This window comes from Molossus molossus, unplaced genomic scaffold (genome assembly GCF_014108415.1).
Source record: "Molossus molossus isolate mMolMol1 unplaced genomic scaffold, mMolMol1.p scaffold_m16_p_8, whole genome shotgun sequence".
Taxonomy (NCBI): domain Eukaryota; kingdom Metazoa; phylum Chordata; class Mammalia; order Chiroptera; family Molossidae; genus Molossus; species Molossus molossus.
In genome coordinates this window covers 17,883,596-17,907,994 of record NW_023425402.1, presented here as the reverse complement: position 1 = coordinate 17,907,994, position 24,399 = coordinate 17,883,596, and the positions used below count along the sequence as shown (strand labels likewise).

General features: G+C 44.6%; 1 protein-coding gene across 1 annotated transcript in view; it reads left to right on the top strand.

The window, feature by feature from the left end:
• The window catches only part of TNFRSF21 (TNF receptor superfamily member 21), a 68,274-nt gene extending 65,011 nt beyond the window's left edge, over nucleotides 1–3,263 (top strand). Inside the window, exons 5-6 of the mRNA XM_036248830.1 lie at nucleotides 312–540; nucleotides 1,840–3,263. Coding sequence (XP_036104723.1) covers nucleotides 312–540; nucleotides 1,840–2,069 — 459 coding nt within the window. The 3' untranslated portion in view covers nucleotides 2,070–3,263. The remainder of the gene's footprint in view (nucleotides 1–311; nucleotides 541–1,839) is intronic.
• Nucleotides 3,264–24,399: the final 21,136 nt, after the last annotated feature.

The following is a 24,399-nucleotide window of genomic DNA, read 5'->3' as shown; positions in this document are numbered from 1 at the left end:
CTGACTGATGCTTAGTTCTTGCATCCATGTCTCTCTCCTCTCTCCTTCTCCCTTCTCCTCTCGCTAAATATCAACAAAATATTATTTTATTTATTTTTTAAATAAAATTTTTAAATCTGTGTTGTGTATATGTGTATCTCACAATAGTATCTGTCTATGAGGACGGTCAAAATGGGAGAATTTGTTTATAAAATATTAAATGGAACAAAAAGCATCTGAGAAAGGATTTTTAATTTTATTTTTTTCTCTGTGATTTTAAGTATATCATTTAACTTTTTTTTTTTTTGGTTATTTATTTTCCCCTCCCACAGCTGGAGGCCGACAAGCTGGCTCTCCCCATGAGCCCCAGCCCGCTCAGCCCGAGCCCTATCCCCAGCCCCAACACGAAGCTCGAGAACTCCAGCCTCCTGACCGTGGAGCCCTCCCCGCTGGAGAAGAGCAAGGGCTTCTTCGTGGACGAGTCCGAGCCCCTGCTCCGCTGTGACTCCACGTCCAGTGGCTCCTCTGCGCTGAGCAGGATGGGCTCCTTCATTACCAAAGGTACAGACGCCCCCGAAGCCCCCCAAAGCGCTCAGGACTCGCCCTGCCACCCCACAGCCCAGTGGGAGTTGATCCTTTGCGTGGCTGGTGTGAGAGAAACCGCGTTCCGCAGGTGGGGATCCATCTGGAACATCGGTACAGCGCCCCCTGCCGGGCTGGCGGCCTGTGCTCGGAGCGCCTGTCACCCTCTGTCCTCCTGATGTTATCGATGTGTCTCAGGAGAGCTCTGATAAAATGGAGTCTGGCCGGTTTTTTTGAAAATTATTTACCAGGCTTGTAGAACCCACTGCTTTCAAGCATTAACCTATCTGGAGTGTCTGAAGTACAGGTTTTAGGGCCTCCAGTTAACATTCGCTGTTAAGCTTGGTTGTAAATATCAATATTTTAAACATTATGGATTTGTACTTTTGATAAATAATATGCCACTTTCGTGTTTTATAGCAGGGCAGGGAACTAACGTGCACGCGATATTGATGACGGGTTTTTGTGAGAAATTTCCTAGTTTGTTTAATTCCAGTTATGTTTTAGCGAAAGGGTTATATTTTATGTTCTGATTCATAGCTTTATAAAATATGTTCTGTTTTACATATTTATATTTTAAATCCTTTACATACTTATATTCATGTATTTTATATTGATGTAAAATATCTATGTATTAGTTTATATTTTATGTGTTATATTTTAAAGAAAGCTTTTTATGATAGCAATAGACATTTCCACGCCCTGTTGTCAGGTGTGACCCAAGAAGCATTAGTTTCTTATTTACATGCTGTTCTTTGGAGATCAGTTTTAAAATGCGGCAATGTACTTAGAAAGTCATTTAAGCAGATCACATTGACTTTGAATTGTGGAAGGTGGGAGGGTGGACTGAGATCGTTGTTTAGTAAACAAACCACTTATGGGGAAAATAGTAAAATCATTTTAGTGGGGTGAGTAGATTTGTTTGTGTGTATTTTTTTTCTTAAGTATAGCATTCTCCTTCCGAGTTTTAGAAGAATTTAGAGTAAGTCGCTTAGAGTTGGGCAACTGTCACATTAAAAGACAGGCACATCTACAACCCATTCGAGCAGATCCTTGTCAGATCTTTATTAGGCAAATCTTGTTTTGTTATCTTATGTGCAATGCAAGTAAAAACTCCTATGTTGTTTAAAATGTGCCAGAGGTTCCCTCACTCAGCCTGGGGTGGTGGGTGGGGCTAAGCCTGGGGAGAGAGTAGCTGTCACTCTTAGCCCTCCTCCGGGTCCCCCTAGCGCACTTCCTTTACAGCTGACCTTTCCCGTTTCTCTCTTCCCCGGGCAGAAAAGAAGGACACGGTGTTGCGGCAGGTGCGCCTGGACCCTTGTGACTTGCAGCCTATTTTTGATGACATGCTCCACATTCTGAATCCTGAGGAGCTGCGGGTGATTGAAGAGATTCCTCAGGCAGAGGACAAGCTGGACCGGCTCTTTGAGATCATTGGAGTCAAGAGCCAGGAAGCCAGCCAGACTCTCCTAGACTCTGTCTATAGCCATCTTCCCGACCTGTTGTAGGACACAAGGGATACTGCACTCTGGAAACGACTCATCTTAGTGTCAGGGTGGTTTGTTTCTGGTTTTTTTTGTGTTTTTTTTTTTTTTTGGTTTTTGTTTTTTGTTTTTGGGTGTGTGTGTGTGTGTGTGTGTAACAGAGTATATGGCCAGTGTCTTGAGCTTGCTTTCTCTCTTTTTTTTTTTTTTTTTTAACCCATCTGGGAAGTTAGTTTATAAACCTTTTCAAGATGTAACTGTTGCAAAATACCCACCACTAAAGTTTTTTAGGTTCCACATTTTCTGTTTTGCCTTCCTATGTATTTTTCCAAGTTGTTGTGTGCACTTTAAATTCACTTTGCGTGGCACCGTGCGGGGCGACCGCGCCAGCGCCCTGGGCTCTGCACCTCTTCCTTAGAGGTGTATGGTCTGGTGAGGTCTGTAAGCAGTTCTGTCTCAACACCCACACTGATGTCTTTTATTCTTGCTATTTTTTTTTTATTATTATTTGTCATTTATGAATTTGCTTAAGGGTTAAGGAAATGGGAGGCTCCATTGAGTTACTGTAATTCAATTAGATTTTGTGTTGTTGTCTTTTGAATATGCCTTGTTGTGTAGTTCGCATTCATGGCCGAAACTTGACCACACTGTTGCTGATTGTATAATTTTCACCTGGACACCATGTAGAATGCTCCATTACTTGGGTTCCTCTTACACTAATATGCTCTGGGCTGGAGACATGAAATCCTCGAGCCACCAGGACTTGCTATTTAAGTGGCTCAACAACTGGGCCACCCAAGAACTTGAACTTTGTGTTTTAGGGATTGAGCTGTTCCGGAACATATTGCTGCACCTCAGAAAGTCACAACTGAGTGCCAGTGGTACCTTTTCCATAGGGAATTTGCACCGCTTTGCTTTAAAGATGTCTTTTTTATCCACACATAGTTGATAGGTCCAGCCCTTGATCAAGGCTTTGGTCTTGCTGGGTTTCCTACATCTGTCAATCACTTCAATTACAAATGGCTGCAGCTGTAAGAACTCTTGTCCGATATATTTACAACTACGCTCCCATTTATAGACATACTCTCTCCTGCTCAATCGCCAGACTCGGATGCAAAGGTGGTGTGGACTCCCTTTGCGTGGGCGGGGTTTGTGGATAGTGGTGAGGGACCGATATCGGAAAAATGCCTTCAAGTGTACTAATTTATTAATAAATATTAGGTGTTTGTTACTTGAGTGTCTGCATATATTTAATCCTTGCCTTGTGCGTGTGCTCACAGTATATAACTCTTTGATTCATCCCTTGGGAAAATATGTATATTCAGAAAACCTCAGCCTTTTAAATCTGAATCATGCAAATTAGTAAAAAGTTTGTGTCTGGAAAAAAAGTACCTGGAGATTCACAAGGACGACCGAGCACCAAATGAGCATTTCCTAGTCTTTTGCAGTGAACCCGAGGCTCCTGTTTTTGAGACTGTCCCTGTTTTAAGAAATGAGGATTTGGGGGTGAAGAGGTGCCAGTGGTGAGGCCTTGGAGTATATTCGTCTTATTCATGTCCATCTAGGAAACTTACACTCCTGGGAGGGCCTGTACAAGCTCTTAGGCTTCTGCATGAAACCTCATGGCCCCTGAGTAACTTCTTGGTAGTAAGGCAGGGTCAGAGCTTACGGCATGGTATGTTACATTACACTGTATGTATTTATTATGTTTTATATTTCACCACGTTGCTTACCTTGGGAACCCTGGCTCAACAGAATTCCTATGGCCAGAACCTCGGCAATTTTGAGTTCTTCTTTCAATGAGAAACTGGAAGTAGATACCCTGTCTGAACACTCTGAACCCATGTCAGGGACATTACGGGTTTTGTTTATTTCATCCTCTTACACCTGGGTGGTATCTAGAGCACCAGAATGGTATTTGGTTTAACTGGTTCTCCGGCTAGGTTTCTCTTCCTCTTTTGTGGATAGAAGACAGGAATTCCTTACACACAGAAAAATAAACCAGCCCTGGCCTGGTGGCTCAGTTGATTGGAGTATTGTCTCATACACCAAAAGTGTCGTCACATACACCAAAAGGTCTTGGCTTCAATTCCCAGTCAAGGCACATACCCAGGTTGTAGGGTTGGTCCCTGGTTGGGGTGCGAAAGGGAGGCAACTGATTGATATTTCTTATATTGATGGTTTTCCTCTCTCTCTTAAAAAAAAAAAAAGACAGCCTAGCCGGTGTGGCTCAGGGGACTGAGCATGGTCCCATGGACTGAGAGGTCCTGGTTCGATTCCCGGTCAGGGCATGTGCCTGGTTACAGGCTCAGTCCCCAGTAGGGGGCGTGCAGGAGGCAGCCGATCTATGTTTCTCTCTCACATGGATGTTTCTCCCATCCTTTTTAAGACAAAAAATCAATAAAAACATATTTTTTAAAAAAGGCAAACTAGAATAGGTCATAGATGGTAGTGGAGGAGACAGCTTTTGTATTTCAGAAGATTTCAGGACTGCCACTTATTTGGTGTGGGGGTGGAAAACGGAATGGATGCAAAAATGTGTGGTTATTTCGTGTAAATTACTCGAAGCTTGGAGGTGCTCTTAAACATTTACACAGCTTTATATTTACAAAATACTGTTTACATTGTCTTATCCATACAACTATCCTATGATAGGTGCTATTATTGTGCCTATGCAATATGAAAAGTAGGTTTATAAAGGCTAAGGAACTTGCGTAAGGCCCTACAGCAGAGTTGTAGAGGTCAGACTTGGATCTGAATCCAGTGCTGTTTATTCAGGACTAGTAACCAGAACTCCTTTGTTGGGCTGAAACGGTGGGCAAGGATCACAGGGATGACATTGATCAGGGTTGTAAGTAAAGCCCTGTACATTCCATCCCTAACTGTGAAGGTATATAGGTGGTATCTCATGAGGACCCAGGGGAAACGGACATCACAGTTGGGAGTTACACAGGAGCTTAATATTAATTAACATGATACAGATCTTTTCTAAAAACAAAACAAAAATGTGACCTCCTGCCGCATGATTACAAATACATTGTTCTGATCCGAGCTGATGATAGTCTGATCTCTACTATGTTGGTCACGTTGGAGGTTTCTCTGGTTTGAGCTGCCTAACTTGAGAGGTGTGCTGAACTGAAAGGTTTCCAATGTGGGGGGTGGCGGAACCAGAAGAGCAAGGAACAGAATCGGGAGCAGTCATCAGGGAATCTAAGCCTGATGAAGGTCATACAGGCAAAGGGAAAGGACTGTCTTCAGTTTTTTGAAGAACTAAGGAAGAGACACTTTTTAATTTAGAGAGTAATACCTGTTTCCTCCAGGCTGATTTCGGTTACATGCAGAGGAGCTTTTAAACAGTTAGCTTGGGCTGACTTTCAAAGAGTGAATGACTCCTACACTGGGGGCTAGACGTGCTTCAGTGGTTCCCCACCTTTCACGTAAAAAGAGTCACCTGGGAATGAGCAGTCTGTGGAGGTGGAGTCCCAGGCTTTTTTCTCCAAAGTTCCAAGTGCTTTTGTTATTTATTTTTTAAAATTTTATTTTTCAATTACAGTTTACATTCAATATTTTTTTTTTTAGTTTCAGGTGTACAGCATAGTGGTTAGACAATCATATATACTTTACCAAGTGGTTCCCCCAATATTTCAAGTACCCACCTGTCACCATACATAGTCACTACAATACCCAGAGAGTGTTTGATTCAGGAAGGTTTGTGATGAAGTCCAGAATGAGCTTCCCGCCCCCCCCCCCCCTTTTTTTTTTCTGGGAAGCCCTGAGCATCAGTAGAACCAAATCACCTGGGAGCTTGTTAGAAATGCATAATTTGAGCCCAGCTGGTGTGGCTCAGTGGTTGACCCATGCACCCAGAAGTCACCAGTTCGATTCCTGATCAGGGCACATGACCAGGTTGTGGGCCTGATCCCCAGTGGGGGGCATGCAGGAGGCAGCCAGTTGATGTTCTCTCTCATCGATGTTTCTATCTCTCTCTCCCTTTCCCTTTCTCTCTCTCTAAAATCAATAAAGAAAAAAAAAAATTAAAAAAAAATCTCAAAGCAGCTCAAAATGTCTTAACAGCTTAATGGTATAATTAAAAAAAAAAGAAATGCCTAATTTGAGGCCACTTTGCTGAGCTCCTTAAACTTGAATGAGCAAATGAAACACTGGGGATCTTGTTAAAATGCAGATTCTGTTAGAGTAGTTGGGGGTTGGGTACCTGGGTGATGAGGATGTCGCTGGTTTCCCCGTCATGCTGAGTAGCCTGAGATCACGCCTCGCTTTCACGCAAAGAGTAGCGCTAATTGGAGATTGCATCAATTCCACATGAGAGAAATAAACAATTTCTGATGATCCAGACAGATTTTCAGAGTCAGGCAACCCTGGTTAGAGTCTACAGCATCGTTGTCCCATGGACTGAGAGGTCCAGGTTTGATTCCCGGTCAGGGCACATGCCTGGGTTGCAGGCTCGATTCCCATTAAAGGGTGTGCAGGAGATAGCTGATTGATGTTTCTCACATCGATTTTTCTCTCTCTCCCTTCCTCTCTCTCTAAAATAATCAATTAAAATATATCTTTTTTTTTTTATCCTCACCCGAGGACATTTTTCCGTTTTTTTGTTCAGGTAGAGTGGGAGGGAGAGAGAGAGAGAAACATCGACGTGAAGGGACACATCGAGTGGCTGCCACCCGCACAACCAACCAGGGCCGGGGACAAACTGCAACCGAGGTACGCGCCCTTAGCGGGAACCGAACCCGGGTCTCTCCGGACCACAGGCCGACGCTCTAACCGCTGAGCCAAACTGGCCAGGGCAAAATATATCTTTTTTTAAAAACATTTTTTTCTTTATTGATTTTAGAGAGAGAGGAAAGGAGAGAGAGATAGAAACATCGATGAGAGACAACATTGATTGGCCGCCTCCTGCATGCCCCCCCCCCACTGGGGATCCGGCCCACAACCTGGGCATGTGCCCTGACCAGGAATTGAACCAGCGACCTCTTGGTGCATGGGTCGATGCTCAAACAACCACTGAACCACATCGACCAGGCCAATTAAAATATATCTTGAAAATAATAAATAAAAAAGCATAAATTAAAATAATGTTGATAGTATTCCTATGGCATCCAGGGAATGTACACTCCTGAAACCAAGATAGGAGTTGCACGGACCAGAGTTACAATGTTAGAGCTTTGTGAGGAACATTTCAGTGTAGTCTGCAAAGAGAACCAGCCTCTTGTCCGGTTCTCCAGAGGAGGTGGCACCACCACCTCCAACCTCTTTGTGACTTTAGATCCTTGCCCTGGACTTGGCTGAAACAAACATTGAAGTAATGCAAAATTCAAATGGAGACCATTCAAGCTTAAGAGTTTTAAAGAGGAGAATAGCAGTGATTTTCTGGCCAATCTTTTTATATTGCTCTGTACAGAAATTACTTATAATTAATATCTTCATGAGAAAAAAAGTCAAAGATTTCTTAAGAGTCTTTTAGCTGCCTGGCCAGTGTGGCTCAGTGGTTGAGCATCAACCCATGCACCAAGAGGTCACCAGTTTGATTCCTGGTCAGGACACATGCCCAAGTTGTGGGCCAAATCCCCAGTAGGGGGCATGCAGGAGGCGGCCAATCGATGTTCTGTCTCATTGATGTTTCTATCTCTCTCCACTCCTCTCTCTCTAAAATCAAAAAAGAAAAATAATTAAAAAGAAAGAGTCTTTTAGTAGTTCTTTATCTCTCCAAAGGAGACACTTTGGCATGAGCATTGTCTTGTTTTGCTCACGAACTGCTTTATATCCAGCAACATGCTAAGTAGAAAATCTCATGGGGAAGGAGGACGAGGCAAAGCGATAGCTTATTTGCAATAGTCATGACAATGGTTTCTCATCCTCTCAGGAAGCTTAGAACAGCAAGTTCCCCATCAAGTTTTGTTCATTTTGCTTAAATAAAGTGCACCCAACATCAGAGATATTCATTGTATTACTCTACCCATCCACCCATGAAACATTTGACCACCTACCAAGGGCCAGGCACTATGGGAATACAAAGAAAAATACCATACAAAGTTGAAATGATCAACGGAAACAGGACATTTGTCTGTACACTGCTGTCTCCTCTGCACCTGGAAGAAGGCATGGAACACGGTAGGTGCTCAGTCACTGTGTTGAATACATGAATGCACGCAGGCTCCTGACCTCAGAGTCACGGCTCCTTACGGGAAGCAGACGTGTGGACATGATACGCAGATGTGTCCACGTGAAATGATGAAGATACAAAGGGTCTTAAGAGAGTCAAACAAAATATGAAATCAAGGGAAAATATTGCAGAGTTCCATCGTGTAAGCCTTCCTTTTTATTAATTTCAAGGAAAATTGTGTCAAAAGCAAAGCGCTGATGGTTAGTGTTCCATACATTTCAAAGCACTGGGAAGTGAGATAGGTTGAAAAGGGGGGAAAAAGAAGGAAAATATAGGTAGTATAGTGAAGAATTACTATAAAAGCAAGGAGTTCATATTATTGATACATTGGCTCCTCTACCATTTCTTAGATGTATTGTTAACCATCTTAACCAGAAACAAGGCCAATCATGTGACTGCTTATACATATCACATATTTATAGGACAGAATACATATATCACTTCATGGAGTTCCTCCTCCTCCTATAAAGTATTCAAAGCACTTGACACTGTTCACTCTTTAATCTTAACCTGAATCTAATGATGAAGGAACCATTATTATTTCCATTGTACTGATGAAGAAGCCGAGGCATAGGCAGGCTGTGACTTTCCCAAAGTCACACAGCCAGTGTGTGGTGGAGCCAGGAAGGCTAGTTGTAGGAGTCAGCCAGACAAATAAGGTGACTAAATTCCTGCCTTCCCAGAGCCTGTCATCTGGAATCCATCAAAGTTGAATGGTTTTTGTTTTTGTTTTGGCTTTGTCCTTATTAAACAAGAAAAGTTATTTTACTTCGACAGAACTAAAGACACACAAGAAGTTTCAAAAGCAGTGCGGAAAGTTTCTACCTACCCTTCACCTAGCTTCTCCCATGGAGAACTTCGTGGGTAGCCATAAACATTACCCAAGTCAGGAAACTGGCAATGTAGTAACTAATCTACAGACCTTGCTCAGTTTATTACCATTCTTTTAAAATATGCTCTTATTGATTTTTTTTAGGGAGAGAAAGAAACATAGATGTGAGAAACATCTATCAGCTGCCTCCTGCACGCCCCCTACTGGGGATTGAGCCCACAACCCAGGCATGTGCCCTGACCAGGAATTGAACTGGGACCTTTTAGTCCATGCGATGACACTCAATCCACTGAGTCACACTGACCAGGCAGTTCCAGTTTTTACATGCACTATTTTTTTTTTGGCGTACAGCTCTGGGAAATTTTATCACCTGTGTAGATTCATGTATCCACCATCATAGTCAGAATATGTAACTGTTTCATCACCACAAAGAAACTCCCTCCTGCTAACCATTCTTTTTCCTATTTTTTAAATCTTCATCCGACGATTTTTTCTGTTCATCTTCAGATAGATAAGTAGAGGGAGAGAAAGGGACAGAGAGAGATAAACATCGACATGAGACTGACACATTGACTGCTTGCCTCCTGCATGACTCTGACCGGGCCTGGGGATGAACTGCAACCAAGGTGCATGCCCTTAGCAGGAATCAAACCCGCGACTCATTGGTCCATAGGCTGACGCTCTAACTCTGAGCCAAACCGGCCAGGGCGTGCTAACCTTTCTATTCCTTCCCCTCCACAGTTACCCTGGCAACTGTTCTCCATCACCGCAATGATGGAGATTTATTTATTTGTCATTTAGAGAGTGTTATATAAATGGAATCATGCCGTATATAACCTGCCGAGATTGGCTTTCTTTTCCACTCAGTATAATTACCTTGAGATCTAACCAAATTGTTGAGTGTATCAACAGTTTGTTCGTTTTCACTGCTGAGTGGTATTCCATGATAGGGATGTACCACGGTCTAACCATTCACACACTGAAGGATGCTTGGACTGTTCCAAGTAAAGCTTCTGTGATGACCACGGGTGTATAGGTTTTTGGGTGCCCATAGTTTTTCATTTACTTAGGGGACATACCCAGGTGTATGGTTGCACAGCAGTATAGTGAATATATGTCAGTGTATATTTAACATCATAGAAAACTATCAAACTTTTCACAGTGGTGGTACCATTGCATGTTTCCAGAACATCCTTGCTAGTCCTTAATATTTTGTAGTTCATTTTATATTTTTATCTAAACTATATTATTTATAATTTTATTAAAATATTTTATATTTTTATTTTAGTCATTCTAATCTGTAAACTTTATTTTTTTTCTTTATTGATTTTTGGAGAGAGAGGAAGGGAGAGGGAGAGAGAGAGAGAGAAACGTGGATGACAGAGAGAACATTGATGGGCTGCCTCCTGCATGCCCCCCTCTGGGAATCAGGCCCACAGCCTGGGCATGTGCCTCAAGTGGGAATTGAACTGGCGACCTCTTGGTGCATGGGTTGAAGCTCAACCATGGAGCCACACCGCTGGCAAGTAAAAATGTAAAATGGAAAAGTCCTATCCCTGTGATACTTCTATTTAATTATTACAATTTAATTCTTTTTCTTTTTTCCAAATTTCATCTTATTGTGGTAAGAATATTTAACATGAGATCTATCCTCTTAACAAATTTTTAAGCATATGATTTAAGCAAAATTTTAAATACAGTATAATTGACTATAGGTACAATGATATACAACATTGTATTTCTAGAACTAATTCATCTTGTGAACTGAAATTTATGCCCCTTGATTAATAATTCTTCATTTTCTCTTTCCCTCTAGCTTTCTGGCAACCGTTATTCTATATTTTGATTCTATAAATTTGACAATTTTAAATACTTCATATAAATGGAATTACACACTACTTGTCTTTCAAGGACTGGCTTGTTTCACTTAGCATAGTCCTGACAATTCATCCATATAGTCACATACTGCAGACTTGTCTTCCTTTTATAAGTGTGGACAGTATTCCATTGTTTGCATATACTAGATGTTCTTTTTCCATCTATTGATATTTAGGTTGTTCCATATCTTGGTTGCTGTGAATAATGCTGCAATGAACATGGGAATTCTGATTTCAATTCTTTTTAATTATATACCCAGAAGTGAAATTGCTGGGACATATGGTAGTTTTATTTTTAATTTTTTGAGGAACCTCTATATTGTTTTCCATAGTGGCTGCACCAATTTACATTCCCCCAACAGCATACAAGTGTTCTCTTTTCTTTATACTCTCAGCAACACTTGTTATCTTTTAACGTTTTGATAGTCATCCTAACAGGTGTGTGGTAATAGCTCACTGTGGTTTTGATTTGCATTTCTCTGAAAATTAGTGATGTTTAACATCTTTTTATATACCTGTTGGCTATTGGTATGTCTTCTGAAATGTCTATGCAACTCTTTAGCCCGTTTTTTATTTTTTAATTTTAAATCCTCACCTGAGGATACTTTTTCATTTATCTTCAGATAGAGTGGGTGGGAGGGAGGGGGAAGAGAAAGGGGGGGGGAGAGAGAGAGAGAGAAAGAGAGAGAGAGAGAGAGAGACATCGACTGGCTGCCTCCTGCACAACCTGGACCACGATTGGGGACCGAGCCGCAACCGAGGTACGTGCCCTTGACCAAAACTGAACTCGTGACTCTCTGGTCTTCAGACCGACGCTCTAACCGCTGAGCCAAACTGGCCAGGGCTTTAGCCTATTTTTAAATTGGGTTATTCATTTTCTTTGTTTTGTTTTGTTTTCGCTACTGAGTTGTAGGAGTCCCTTAGATATTTAGAAAATTTGCCCCGTATCAGATATATGATTTTCAAATATTTTCTTCCATTCCATTCACTCTATTGATTGCTTTCGTTGCGGTGTAGAAGCTTTTCAGTTTAATGTATACCATGTATATACTTTTGCTTTTGGGGTCATATCCATGAGATCATTGCTAAGACTAATGTCAAGAAGTTTTCTCCCTACGTTTTCTTCCAGGAGCTTTAGAGTTCCAGGACTAATGGTTAAATCTTTAATCCATTTTTGAGTTAATTTTTGTGTGTGGCATAAGAGTCCAAATTCATTGTGATATTTAGAAAAGTCATGACACCCCAGTTCCATGTAGGTTCTGTGAGAGAGAAATTTGTTCTGTTGGCTCCAGGTCAGCACCAAAGGAAAGAAGTGAAGTCACTTAAAATTTCCAGTGCAGTGTCCTGGGGAGCTTCTGGGGACACGGAGACGATTTCACAGAGAAAACTTCTGGAGGTCAACACATTTTTAAATTTACTTTTATTTTTTATAGTTAATAAAAATGCTTAACCTCACCTTTTTAAAAATAATTTTTGAAAGTATTACAGATGCTCCCCTTCTTCCCCATGGACCCCCTCCTTCTTGCTCCCACCCTCCTCCTGCCTACTCCAGCCTGGTGTCCGTGTCGACTGGTTGTGCATGGCCACACATGTTTTTCTTTTTATCCTCACCCGAGGACATTTTTCCATTTTTTGTTCAGCTAGAGTGGGAGGGAGAGAGAGGAAGAGAGAGAGAGAGAAACATCGACGTGAAAGGCACACATCGAGTGGCTGCCACCCGCACGACCCAACCAGGGCCGGGGACACACTGCAACCGAGGTACGTGCCCTTAGCGGGAACCGAACCTGGGACTCTCTGGACCGCAGGCCCACGCTGCAATCGCTGAGCCAAACCGGCCAGGGCTATGTTTAGAAAACTATATACTCTAGCCCTGGCCGGTTTGGCTCAGCGGTTAGAGCGTCGGTCTGCGGTCCAGAGAGACCCGGATATGGTTCCCGCTAAGGGCACGTACCTCGGTTGCAGTGTGTCCCCGGCCCTGGTTGGGTCGTGCGGGTGGCAGCCACTCGATGTGTGCCTTTCACATCGATGTTTCTCTCTCTCTCTTCCTCTCTCTCCCTCCCGCTCTATCTGAACAAAAATGGAAAAATGTCCTTGGGTGAGGATAAAAATAAATAAATAAAAAGTAAACTATATACTCTACCCTTTTCCTCATCCCTTTGTTTGTTTGTTTTTAAATTTTTTCCCCCTTTATTGATTTTACAGAGAGAGGAAGTAAGAGGGAGAGAGAGGTAGAAACATTGGTGAGCAAGTACATCAATTGACCACCTCCTGCATGCCCCCCACTGGGGATCAGGCCTACAACCTGGGCATGTGCCCTGACTGAGAAGCAAACTGGCGACCTCTTGGTGCCTGGTTCAATGCTCAACCACTGAGCCACACCGGCTGGACTCCCCCCATCCCTTTAATATTACAATGCTCATCATTAGCATATTGAAGGACTTGGAAAGTCCTGTAATGAAGCATTTCCCAAATTCACATGATCATGAAATATAAATATATATATATATATACCTTTTTTACATTTTATTTTTACTTTTTTCATTTGTTTCTGTTGTCTCATAGAAAAGTAATTTTCTGCAAAGGTGATTCTAGTGGACGCTGAGGTAAATCATAACACTGTGGCATCCCAGAAAGAACACTGGGTTGGGGTCAGAAGTCCTGGGCCCCCAGCTAGGAAGGTCTGAGGACATGTGAGCCAACGCTCAGAGGGAGGTGATATCCCGGTGACGCAACAGGCCCTGCGAGTCCCAGGGAAGCAGGAGTGTAAGGCGGACACTGTTTCCACAGTCAGGTCAAGCTCTGGGTCAGAGAGCAGTGTCCAGACATGCAAGAAAGAAAATCGATACCAGAGCAAAGCAATTAGAAGGTGATAATGTGATGCTGATAACTGAAGCAAGGCTGTGGCTGAGCCAGACACTTCACCTTCACTTCTCCTTGGTCAGAAACCAAGTCCAGGGTCATAAGTGAGGCTTCCGGCCTGGCAGGGGCTGGCACAGATTAGGGAGCTGTGGGACTGTGAGCCCAGGCTGAGCTCAAGTCAAGACAGAGACCGAGGGTCCACGTGGGGGCCCAGCGGGGAGATACGTGCTGGTGGGTTCCAGAGGGTGTGTGTCCCAGGGAATCTAGAGTTGTAGGTCACAAGAACCATTTTCAAGGCCTTGTGGTTTAAAACTCGGTGGTAGTAGCTCCAAGCAGAAGTCGGGTGGGAGATCTGCCAGCGTCCGCAGAGCTGGGTGGTAGTATGAAGGAAGCCAGCAGCATGTCGGGCAACACGGCCTTTGAAATATAGGAAACAGACCCCACTAGTGATTGTCTGAGAGTGGAGGGATTAAAGACAGGGTTTATTTATTTATTTATTTTTCTTTATTGATTTGAGAGAGAGAGAGAGAGAGAGACACACACACACACACATTGATGAGAGAGAACATCGGTTGGCCGCCTCCTGCATGCCTCACACTGGGTATTGGGCCCACAACCTGGGCATGTGCCCTGACCGGGAATTGAACCAGCAACCTCTTGGTGCATGGGTTGATGCTCAACCACTGAGCCACACCAGTTGGGCAAAGACAGGGGTTTTAGGCTGTAAGTACCCAAGCAACAGCCTGTCTTCTCTAAGATCAGATCTATCCCTAGAGTGGGAGGCACAACTGAGTTTATAGATGAAGATGAGAGGTGAATGGATGGCAGCCAAGCAAGATAGTACAGTTAGGGCATAGAAAATCATGGACTAGCCCTGGCTGGTTTGGCTCAGTGGTGGGAGCGTCGGCCTGCGGTACAGAGAGACCCAGGTTCGGTTTCCGCTAAGGGCACGTACCTCAGTTGCAGTTTGTCCCCGGCCCTGGTTGGTCGTGCGGGTGGCAGCCACTCGATGTGTCCCTTTCACATCGATGTTTCTCTCTCTCTCTCTCCCTCCCGTTCTATCTGAACAAAAAATGGAAAAATGTCCTCCGGTGAGGATTAAAAAAAAAAAAAGAAAATCATGGACTAGCCCGGCTGGTGTGGCTCAGTAGTTGAGCATCGACCCGTGCACCAAGAGGTCGCTGGTTTGATTCCTGGTCAGGGCACATGCCCAGGTTGTGGACCTGATCCCCAGTGGGGGGCATTTGATATTCTCTCTCATCGATGTTTCTCTCTCTCTCTTCCTTTCCCTTCCTCTCTCTCTCTCTCTCTAATATCAAAAAAAGAAAAAAGAAAAGAAAACCATGGACTACAAATGAGAAGAACACAGGAGTGAGCCCCTGACTCAAACAGAGAACATGTGGGTGAGAACATATGGATCTGGGTGCAGGGAAACTGGCATTATCCTGGAACAGGATTCTTGGTGGAATCCAAATCTAAATCTAGTAACTACGAAACCAGATCTCAACCTTGTCAAAAACTCTTCCTACATCATCGAAACTGATCACTGAGTCATTTCCCTGAAGTTTGGTTAACTTTGATTCTAGAAAAAAAAAAGTTATACATTTAGGAGCTCTAGATATCTGTGGCTCAAGGACTAGAGTATTATGTAAATGTGAGGAACATTAGAGGTCATTTAATCACACTTCTCACTCCAAAGCTCTCCATGGCATACTTCATTGCAATTCAAATTCGTGACCCCTGGAACTTAAAATCACATCATCCCTCCAGCCCTGGAGCTCTGAAACCAGTCAAGTGCAAAGTGTAGAGTTTTCAGCTGCCCGACAAACTGGGGCAGTGGCGAGAGCCAGAGAGATCATTCCATGGCAATGGTTACCTGCATCACTCCAACTCAGCAGCCAACTGGCAACTCTGGGTTTCATTCCGAGTTCTGCAAATCTAGCTCACAGTCTCAGCTACATGATTAAACGGCTCTTGTGCCATGAAGTGAACATTTCCAAATGTATTTCCACAGGTGCATTGCAGATACAGTCAGCCTCGTAAAAACAATAACCGGAATAAAAAGGAGTCATCTGCATTGCCATCCGTCTATCCCCACTAGCATTTGTTTTGTTGCATCAAGTGAAACAAATATATGAAACGAATAAGGTCTGGTCTAGTTTCCGTTTTGAAAACATTTTCCAGGAAAACAAATGTTTGCCAACTAAATAAATGAGCACGCCTTGGATAATATGGCTAATCTGACATGTTTCTATATCAAGAAACAATCTTTGGCAGAGGCAGCTGTGCTATCGGAGAAGTATGCTGGTTTTTGGATGATATGTTCTCATCAGAGATGCCGTAGAAGTTGGAAGTGCTGCAGTGAATCCAGGTGCGTGGAGAGTACCTCACGTGTCTCCATCGTGTCGGGACTCCTCCTCCCACAAGCTCTACTCCAAGCAGACCTCCTTAGTTCAGCCAGTTCTGTCCTCCAAGATCTGTACTATGCTTAATTCTATATTTTCAATCTGCATTATTCTTCCCCCTTTATCCATGACATTTATTGGTCCAGCCACATGGTACATTTTGCAGTTCCCCAGAGAGGCCCCAGATTTCCTCCCCAGACACTTGGTAGGCTTTCTTCTGCCCAGAATGCCCTTGTGCACCCTCAGCCACCTCCCACCTCCTCCTTCACTGGCTAATTCATTCTTACTTTTTAAGGCTCATCAGCACTCACTACTTTCCTGTCAGCTCACAGCCTCCTGTGTCGGCTAGGTGTTCACATCTCATTTTCTAAAATAATTTATTTTTCAATTACAGTTGATATACAATATTATATTAGTGTCAGGTGTACACCCCAGTGATTAGACATTCTATAACTTACTAAGAGACCATCCTGATAAATCTCATACCCATCTGACAGCATACCTAATTATTAGAACATTATTGACTATATTCCCTGTGCTGTACTTTACATTCCCATGGCTATACTGTAACAACCAATTTGTACTTCTTCTTTTTTTTTTTGTTGTTGTTGTTGTTGTTAATTCTCACTTGAGGATATTTGCCATTGATTTTTTTTTTTTTTTAAATAGAGTGGAAGGGAGGGAAGGAGAGAGCGAGAGTGAAAGAGAGAGAGAGAGAGAGAGAGAGAGAGAGAGACAGAGAGAAACACATTGATGTGAGAGAGAGACACATTAATTGATTGTCTCCTGCATGACCCTGCAGGATCAAACCTGCAACCCAAGTGCATCAAACCTGCATGCACTTGACCAGGAATTGAACCCAAGACTCTCTGATTTGCAGGCCAATGCTCTAATTGCTGAGCCAAACCAGCCAGGGTAAATTTGTGCTTCTTAATCCCTTCACCTTTTTCACCCATCCCCCCAACCCCTCTCCCATCTGTCAACCTTCAAAATGTTCTCTGTATCTATGAGTCTGTTTCTATTCTGCTTGTTCATTTATTTTGTTTTGTTTTTTTGTTTTGTTTTTTAGATTCGGTTGTTCACAGATATGTATTTATTGCCATTTTGTTGTTCATGTTTTTGATATTTCTTTTTTCTTCTTCTTCTTAAGTAAGGCCTTTTAACATTTTATGTAATACTGATTTGGTGGTGATGAACTCCTTCAGCTTTTTCTTGTCTGGGAGCTCTTTATATGTCCTTTGATTCGAAATGATAGCTTTTCTGGGTAGAGTAATTTTGGTTGCAGGTCCTTGCTTTTCATCACTTTGAATATTTCTTGCCACTCCCTTCAGGCCTGCAAAGTATCTGTTTCATTTGTATTTTGTCTACTTGTATACTAGGAGCAGGGCCTAGTAAATGTTGCTGGGATTAATAAAAGGAAGTTAGGAAGTTATTAGGACGTTAGGAGATTGGCTAGGGAGGGAGGCAGGAAGGTAAGCCAGATCTCACATGGAGCACTGCAAGATTCAGCTTTAAATTCAGTAAGATGGCTCTTGCTAACCAGGTGTTTCTGATTCAGTAGGAGTTGATGAGGCAAACCCAAATGAGACCATTAAAACTAAAATTACAGGGCGACATATTCAACAGCAATGATAAAGAATAGACTGTGTGAATGTAAAGTGGAGAAGCAATTAAAGTAGAGTAGAATTAGTCACTTTCTACCCATCCTGGGAACGGAATATCTTGCTTTTCTTTCTACCATGTCCCGTCTCTTGTTTTAGGATAAGTAAAATTTACGTAAAATGCCTGTGTCCCTTCTGTTTTCTCTTTCTTTTTGAAATCTCCTCATCATAAAATGATACGGTGTTTTGGATTTGCTTCAGAATAGTCTGCCTTTGGTCAGACAGTGAATGCGATATACATGAAACGTGCTTGGCTATGAGTTGATTATTATTGCATCTGGGCAATGGGTACACTGGGGTTTATTAACCTTTTCTACTTTTGTGTAAATTATTAATAAAAATGCAAAATTAATACTCTGGGAATCATGAGTCCTGCTCTGGTTAAATATGTTACCAGGCTAAATTAAATACTAACTGAATGCTTATTTATGCCTTCATCAAAATCTAATGCACATGTGAGGTGTGTCATATACTTGACAAGGCTTAAGATATTTCCTGTGATAAGTGCAACTATCCCTATATTTCCTGCTTCTTCCTCAACCTGAATCTGGTTGTCTTGGACCTTGACTCTGATTTATTTGAGGGGAGATGGTGAGAGGCATCAATGGCTCCACACCTGGCTAGCAAGAGCCCTCTTATTGAACGTAATGTTGTATGTTGTAGTGTTCCATGTGACATCTTGCTTCCCTTCCAGCTTCCCTTCCTTCCTAACACCCTGCCTTTCTCCCTAACCAATCTCCTAACTTCCTTTTACTAATCCCGTCAACATTCTTCTCTCATTGGATGCCACTGAGGGTTACTTACACATTAAATAGCTACCAAATATGGGGACACTTACCACTGCCATGGTATATCCTTCATGTAGTTTCACTCACCTTCTATCTTTACATCAGGAAACTAAGCCACAGAGAGATTAAACAACTTGTCCAAGTCACACAGCAAGTTAGGGATAGATTGAAGATCGAAACTTAGGGTGTCAGACCCCAAAGCCAATTCAGTTGATCACAAAGAAACACCCAAGTCAGCCCAATAATGCCTTGGTTTCTGCATCCACTTCATTTGTTTTGATACCTTCCTACTCTCAAATACTGGCTTCAGGGAAAACTTTCTCAATCTCCTCCAATTTAGAGCTTATGTTTCCCCTCTCTTTATTCTATACCTGAAGCTGACTTGCTTTAGGCTAAATATGATTACTCTTAGTCCCTAGATATGCTTTTTCACAAAGCTATATTGTTTTTGGTTCTGAAGTCTTTGAAATCGCTGGTGAGGAGATGAGGTGATATAATGGCAAAGGAAGAGAAGGAGGTGGATGAGTCAGCTGCTCTCTTAAGAAAGTACTGATGCCCCTTCCTCATTCTAGAGATAGGTCATCAAAGAAGTCGAGGAGACTAGGGACAGATTAGCTAACATTTAGTGAGCACTCAAGGGATTCTAATGCTGAACATTTTACATTAGTTTTCTTAACCTTTAGAACAACTCAGTGGGGTAGACATTATTAACTCCACTTTGCAGATGAGGGACTGCAATGGAAGAAGTTCAGGAGTTGCCTCAGGCCATGCAGCTGGTGGGCATTGGAGGGGAGGTTTGAACCAGGGCTGCTGGGGACAGCTGTGCAGGTTGGGAATGCTTCTTTCTAAAGGGCACAAATGTGCCCGGCCGGTGTGGCTCAGTGGTTGAGTGTTGACCCATGCACCAAGAGGTCGCTGGTTTGGTTCCCGGTCAGGGCACATGCCCAGGTTGTGGGCCAAATCCAGGAGGCTGCCAATCAATGTCCTCTTTCATTGATGTTTCTACCTCTCTCTCTCTCTCTCAAATCAATAAAAAATAAAATAAAAATAAAGGGCACAAATGTGCCCAGCCAGAGTGGCTCAGTTGGTTAAACATCGTCCTGTGCACTGAAAGGTTGCTGGTTCAATTCCCTGTCAGGACACATACCCTAGAAGGGGCGCTTATGGGAGGCAAACATCAATGTTTCTCTCTCTCTGTCCCCCTCTCTTCCTCTCTCTAAGCATGTCCTCTGGTGCGCCTTAAAAAGAAAACAAATAAGTAAATAAATCAAAATAAAGGACGAGAATGTGCCTGTGGACAGGCGTGGTCCAGGGTGAACCCGGGCCTGGCCGGCTGCAGAGTCAGAGCTTTGCATCTTGCTTTCGCTGCTCAGCCTGAGCCTGTGCTTTCCCCGAGCTCACGCTTCACTCGCCGCCCTGCATCGGACTGTTGCGGTGACGTTTGGAGAGACCGACGTGGATGGGTAAAGAAGAAGAATTCTCGGAAGAAGTAAGCCCGAGCCACACCTTGCTGGGTGGGCGGAGGAGGAAGACAGGGTTTCTTGGGGAAGAGAGGAAGGAAAACAGGCCCCCGAGGGAGGAGAGAGCACAGAGGGTGCAGGGAGAGTGAGGCCGGTCTGACGAAATCAGGGGTGTAGATGGGGGAGGGCTGGATTGGGGTGCCTGCAGTGGGGAAGAAGAGTTTAGACTTGAAGCAGGAGGCCATGTGGAGCTGGCAGAGTGATCTAATCCAGGGAGGGGTAAGATGAAAGCATTTTTCAGGATTAGGCTGGCCGAGGCCCAAGACGTCTTGGTCTTCGACAGGTTCAGACCAGGGGTTGACAAGAAGTCTCAAAGGAACCATCGTCTCGGAGGCTGGGCCCTGCTTTGGTTCCACATTGCAGTTATGGTGACCCCCTTAGGAAAACTGGAATTTGGGGGATCCGTCTGAGTCTGGGGCGCATCGTCACACCAGATGTGCCTCCACGCTATGGTAATGTTAACCAAAGGACTCGGCAGGCTGGGGATTTCTGAGGTGACTCCACAACCTGCCCGCTCGGGCTTTCCTTCCCTGCTGCGAGGAGCAAGGCTCGGTTACACTTGGCCAGGGGCCTTTGCAGTCGAGCGTCCATGGCTGGCTCCCGCCTTGGCTTCTCCTCGGCACACCTCGTCTGCCCCTTGCGGGGCTCTCTTCCACCTGTTCATACATAGCACTTACTCAAACCTTCTCCACCCCTCTCTGGCTCCTTTACTTGGAGCCTGTGAGGAGAAATTCCACGGCCAGCCCCAGCAGTGAGGTTTGGAAAGACACGATGTGCAGCCAAGCCTCGGACGGCGACTTAATGAGAGGGTGAGCCTGGTGCTGTTGCTCTCTCACGGGGCGTTTCAGAGGGAGCAAAGAAGGCTCCCGGCACTGGGGCTCCACCTCAAGTCAGGTCAGGGGCGGGCTGGGGGCGTGGTTCTTGCTCAGCCACGACTGGTCCAGGCCCTGTACCCTTCCAGGCTTCACAGCTCCACGGGGCCTGGGCTTCTTGCCCTCTGGCTCCTCTGCAGCCCCAGCCGTCAGGGATCCCTGAGGACCCTCCATTCTAGTGTGAAGCCTGGCTCTAACCAGGACCGTGACTGCCCAGTGACAGCACATGAAAGCAATGGCCAAGTAGGAACCACTCCTGCAAACGATAGTCACATACACGCTCACACAGACAGACAGGCAGACAGACAGACACACACACCTTTGCTTCTGTGGCTCTGATCTCTCTCTCCAGAGGGGATGAATTTGAACTATATTTCCCCCAGGAAGCTTCAGTGAAAGTATTACCAGTGTCCTTGTCACGAAAATCCTCTGGCACCATGTTAATGCTCCTGGTTGAGACAAAGCTAAGGGACATTCTACATGCTTAATGTCCTCGTGGGGTCCCTAAGTCACCTGGCGTACTGGTTCGCCTGCTCTGCACTATTTCCTTGAACGTCCAGAACTGATTCTTGGCTGTTCTTGCCTCACAGCAGCAATAATGAACTGGAGAGCCCTGGCCGGTTTGGCTCAGCGGTTAGAGCGTCGGCCTGCGGTCCGGAGAGACCTGGGTTCGGTTCCCGCTAAGGGCACGTACCTCGGTTGCGGTTTGTCCCTGGCCCTGGTTGGTCGTGCGGGTGGCAGCCACTCGATGTGTTCCTTTTGCGTCGATGTTTCTCTCTCTCTCTCTCCCTCCCACTCTATCTGAACAGAATATTGAAAAGTGTCCTCTGGTGAGGATAAAACTAACTAACTAACTAACTAACTAACTAACTAACTAACTAACTAAAATAACCAACCAGAGACAGATTCGCAGGGTGCTCGAGGCCCTTGGTGCCTGAAGGATGATTTTGGTCTGGTGAAGGGAGTTCGGTAACCAACCCTGCAGAGAGGTTTCTGTGGAAACCACCCACGAGGGGAGAGGTTTTCAGTACCACAGACTTGTCTGGAACCCGAGGAGCCGCTGGGTTCAGGGAAGGGCTCTAGGGGGTGTGTCTTCAGTGGAGACGGATAGGGCTGGGAGGATTTGGGGAGTGGGGTGGACACGCGCAGGTTTCTCAGGAGGACATGGGCCAATGTGCAGAAGGAGGAGGTCCGCAAGCTGGACTCGCCTGTTTGGGGCAAAGCTTCGTGGGCAGTGGTGTTGAAGAGAGAGAAGGACACATGAGTCACGGACACTGGGAATGAGTTCAACAGCTGGCTTCTGGAAAGGCAGGGGCAGGTTGTGTGTGTGTGTGTGTGTGTGTGTGTGAGAGAGAGAGAGGGAGAGAGAGGGAGAGAGCAAGCGCACACTGAGGAGGGAGGGAGGACAGTATGGTGTCTTACTGCTGGTGCTCAGTACAAGTTCCTGCTTCATAGAAGCTGCTGTGTTGAGCGGAAGGAGAGGGCAGACATCAAGGGCTGTATTGGCGCCCTGGCCGGTTTTGCTCAGCGGTTAGAGCCTCGGCCTGCGGTCCAGAGAGACCCAGGTTCGGTTCCCGCTAAGGGCACGTACCTCGGTTGCAGTTTGTCCCCAGCCCTGGTTGGTCATGCGGGTGGCAGACACTCGATGCGATGTGTCCCTTTCGCGTCGATGTTTCTCTCTCTCTCTCCCTCCCGCTCTATCCGAATAAAAAAGTGGAAAAATGTCCTCCGGTGAGGATAAAAAAAAAGAGCTGTCTCGGCACGCCCACACATTCCCTTTCTTGTGGGTGGGCTCTCCACCAACCAGATCAGCATCATCCAGTCACCTCTACAGCCGCAGAGATGCCCGTAAAATGACGGGGCTGCTTGGAAATCGATTTCTTAGGGGATAGCTCTGCTCTTTCTTGTCCTTAGATCCCGCTGTTCTTCCTAGTCCTGGATTTATTAACTTTGCTTCACACCGAGGCTATAAAAAGTACCCATAACCCTGGGTCCGCCGCCCTATGAGCAGGGACCTTTGAGAGTATCATTGGTTCCACATTAAACTGTCACCACGACTAAAGTCACACAAAGGTCTCCTGAGTCTGAGCCAGCACTGCCCTGGTCAGTGATGAGTGGAAGGTGACATATCCCATCTTTTTCAAGGAGCTGAGCTATCGCTCCTGTTAACAAACAACCAATTAATCAAGTAAGTACCCACTGAATGTCTGTTATGACGTTCAGTGTTTGGAATTCTAATTCTGGCTTGAGCTTGGACCCGTCCTTGCTCCAAAATCACTTGGTTTCTCTTAACTCTTTTTATTTCTTCCTTTGGAAACTGAAGAAATAGCTCTGGCCTAAGTGCTCATGGGGCCAGTGGAGAAATTGGATAATTAAGAAGCAGTACAGAAAATTCTGGGAGCCATTGAGTTCTCCACTGATTTTTGGGCTGCGTGGATATTTTCCCTCTCATTTTAAATACATGAACATTTCACACCAACAGAAAATGATCTAGTTTGTCAGACATTAATATTTAGCCATAGTAACTTCAGAGTTGTTGGTTTTTTTTTTTTAAAGAAATGGAGCTCTATAATTGAATACTAATTATATTCTGTGACCCGGGGATGTGTTGGCTGTCTCCATGCTTTGTGTTCAAAAGGTGGGGCTTTGTTGGCCGGTTTGGCTCAGCGGTTAGAGTGTTGGACTGCGGTCCAGAGAGACCTGAGTTCGGTTCCCACTAAAGGCACGTGCCTCAGTTGCAGTTTGTCCTCGGCTCTGGTTGGGTCATGTGGGAGGCAACCACTTGATATGTCCCTTTCACGGCGATGTTTCTCTCTCTCTCTCTCTCTCTTCCTCTCTCTCTCCCTCCCACCCTATCTGAACAAAAAATGGAAAAAATGTCCTTGGGTGAGGATAAAAAAAAAAAAGGTGGGGCTCTGCCCTGGCTGATTTGATACAGTGGGTAGAGCAATGGCCTGCAGACCAAAGGGTCATGGGCTTGATTCTCGGTCAAGGGCATGTACCTGGGTTGCAGGTTCGATCTCTGACCCCAGTTGGGGTCATGTTGGAGGCAACCAATTGACATGTTTTTCTCTCTCTCTCTCTCTTTCTAAAAAAGAATCAATAAAAAACATTTTTAGCCCTGGCCGGTTTGGCTCAGTGGTTAGAGCGTCAGCCTGCGGTCCGGAGAGACCGGGGTTCGGTTCCCGCTAAGGGCATGTACCTCGGTTGCAGTTTGTCCCCGGCCCTGTTTGGTCGTGCAGGTGGCAGCCCCTTGATGTGTCCCTTTCACATCGATGATGTTTCTCTCTCTCTCTCCCTTCCTCTCTCTCCCTCCCACTCTCTCTGAACAAAAAATGGAAAAATGTCCTCGGGTGAGC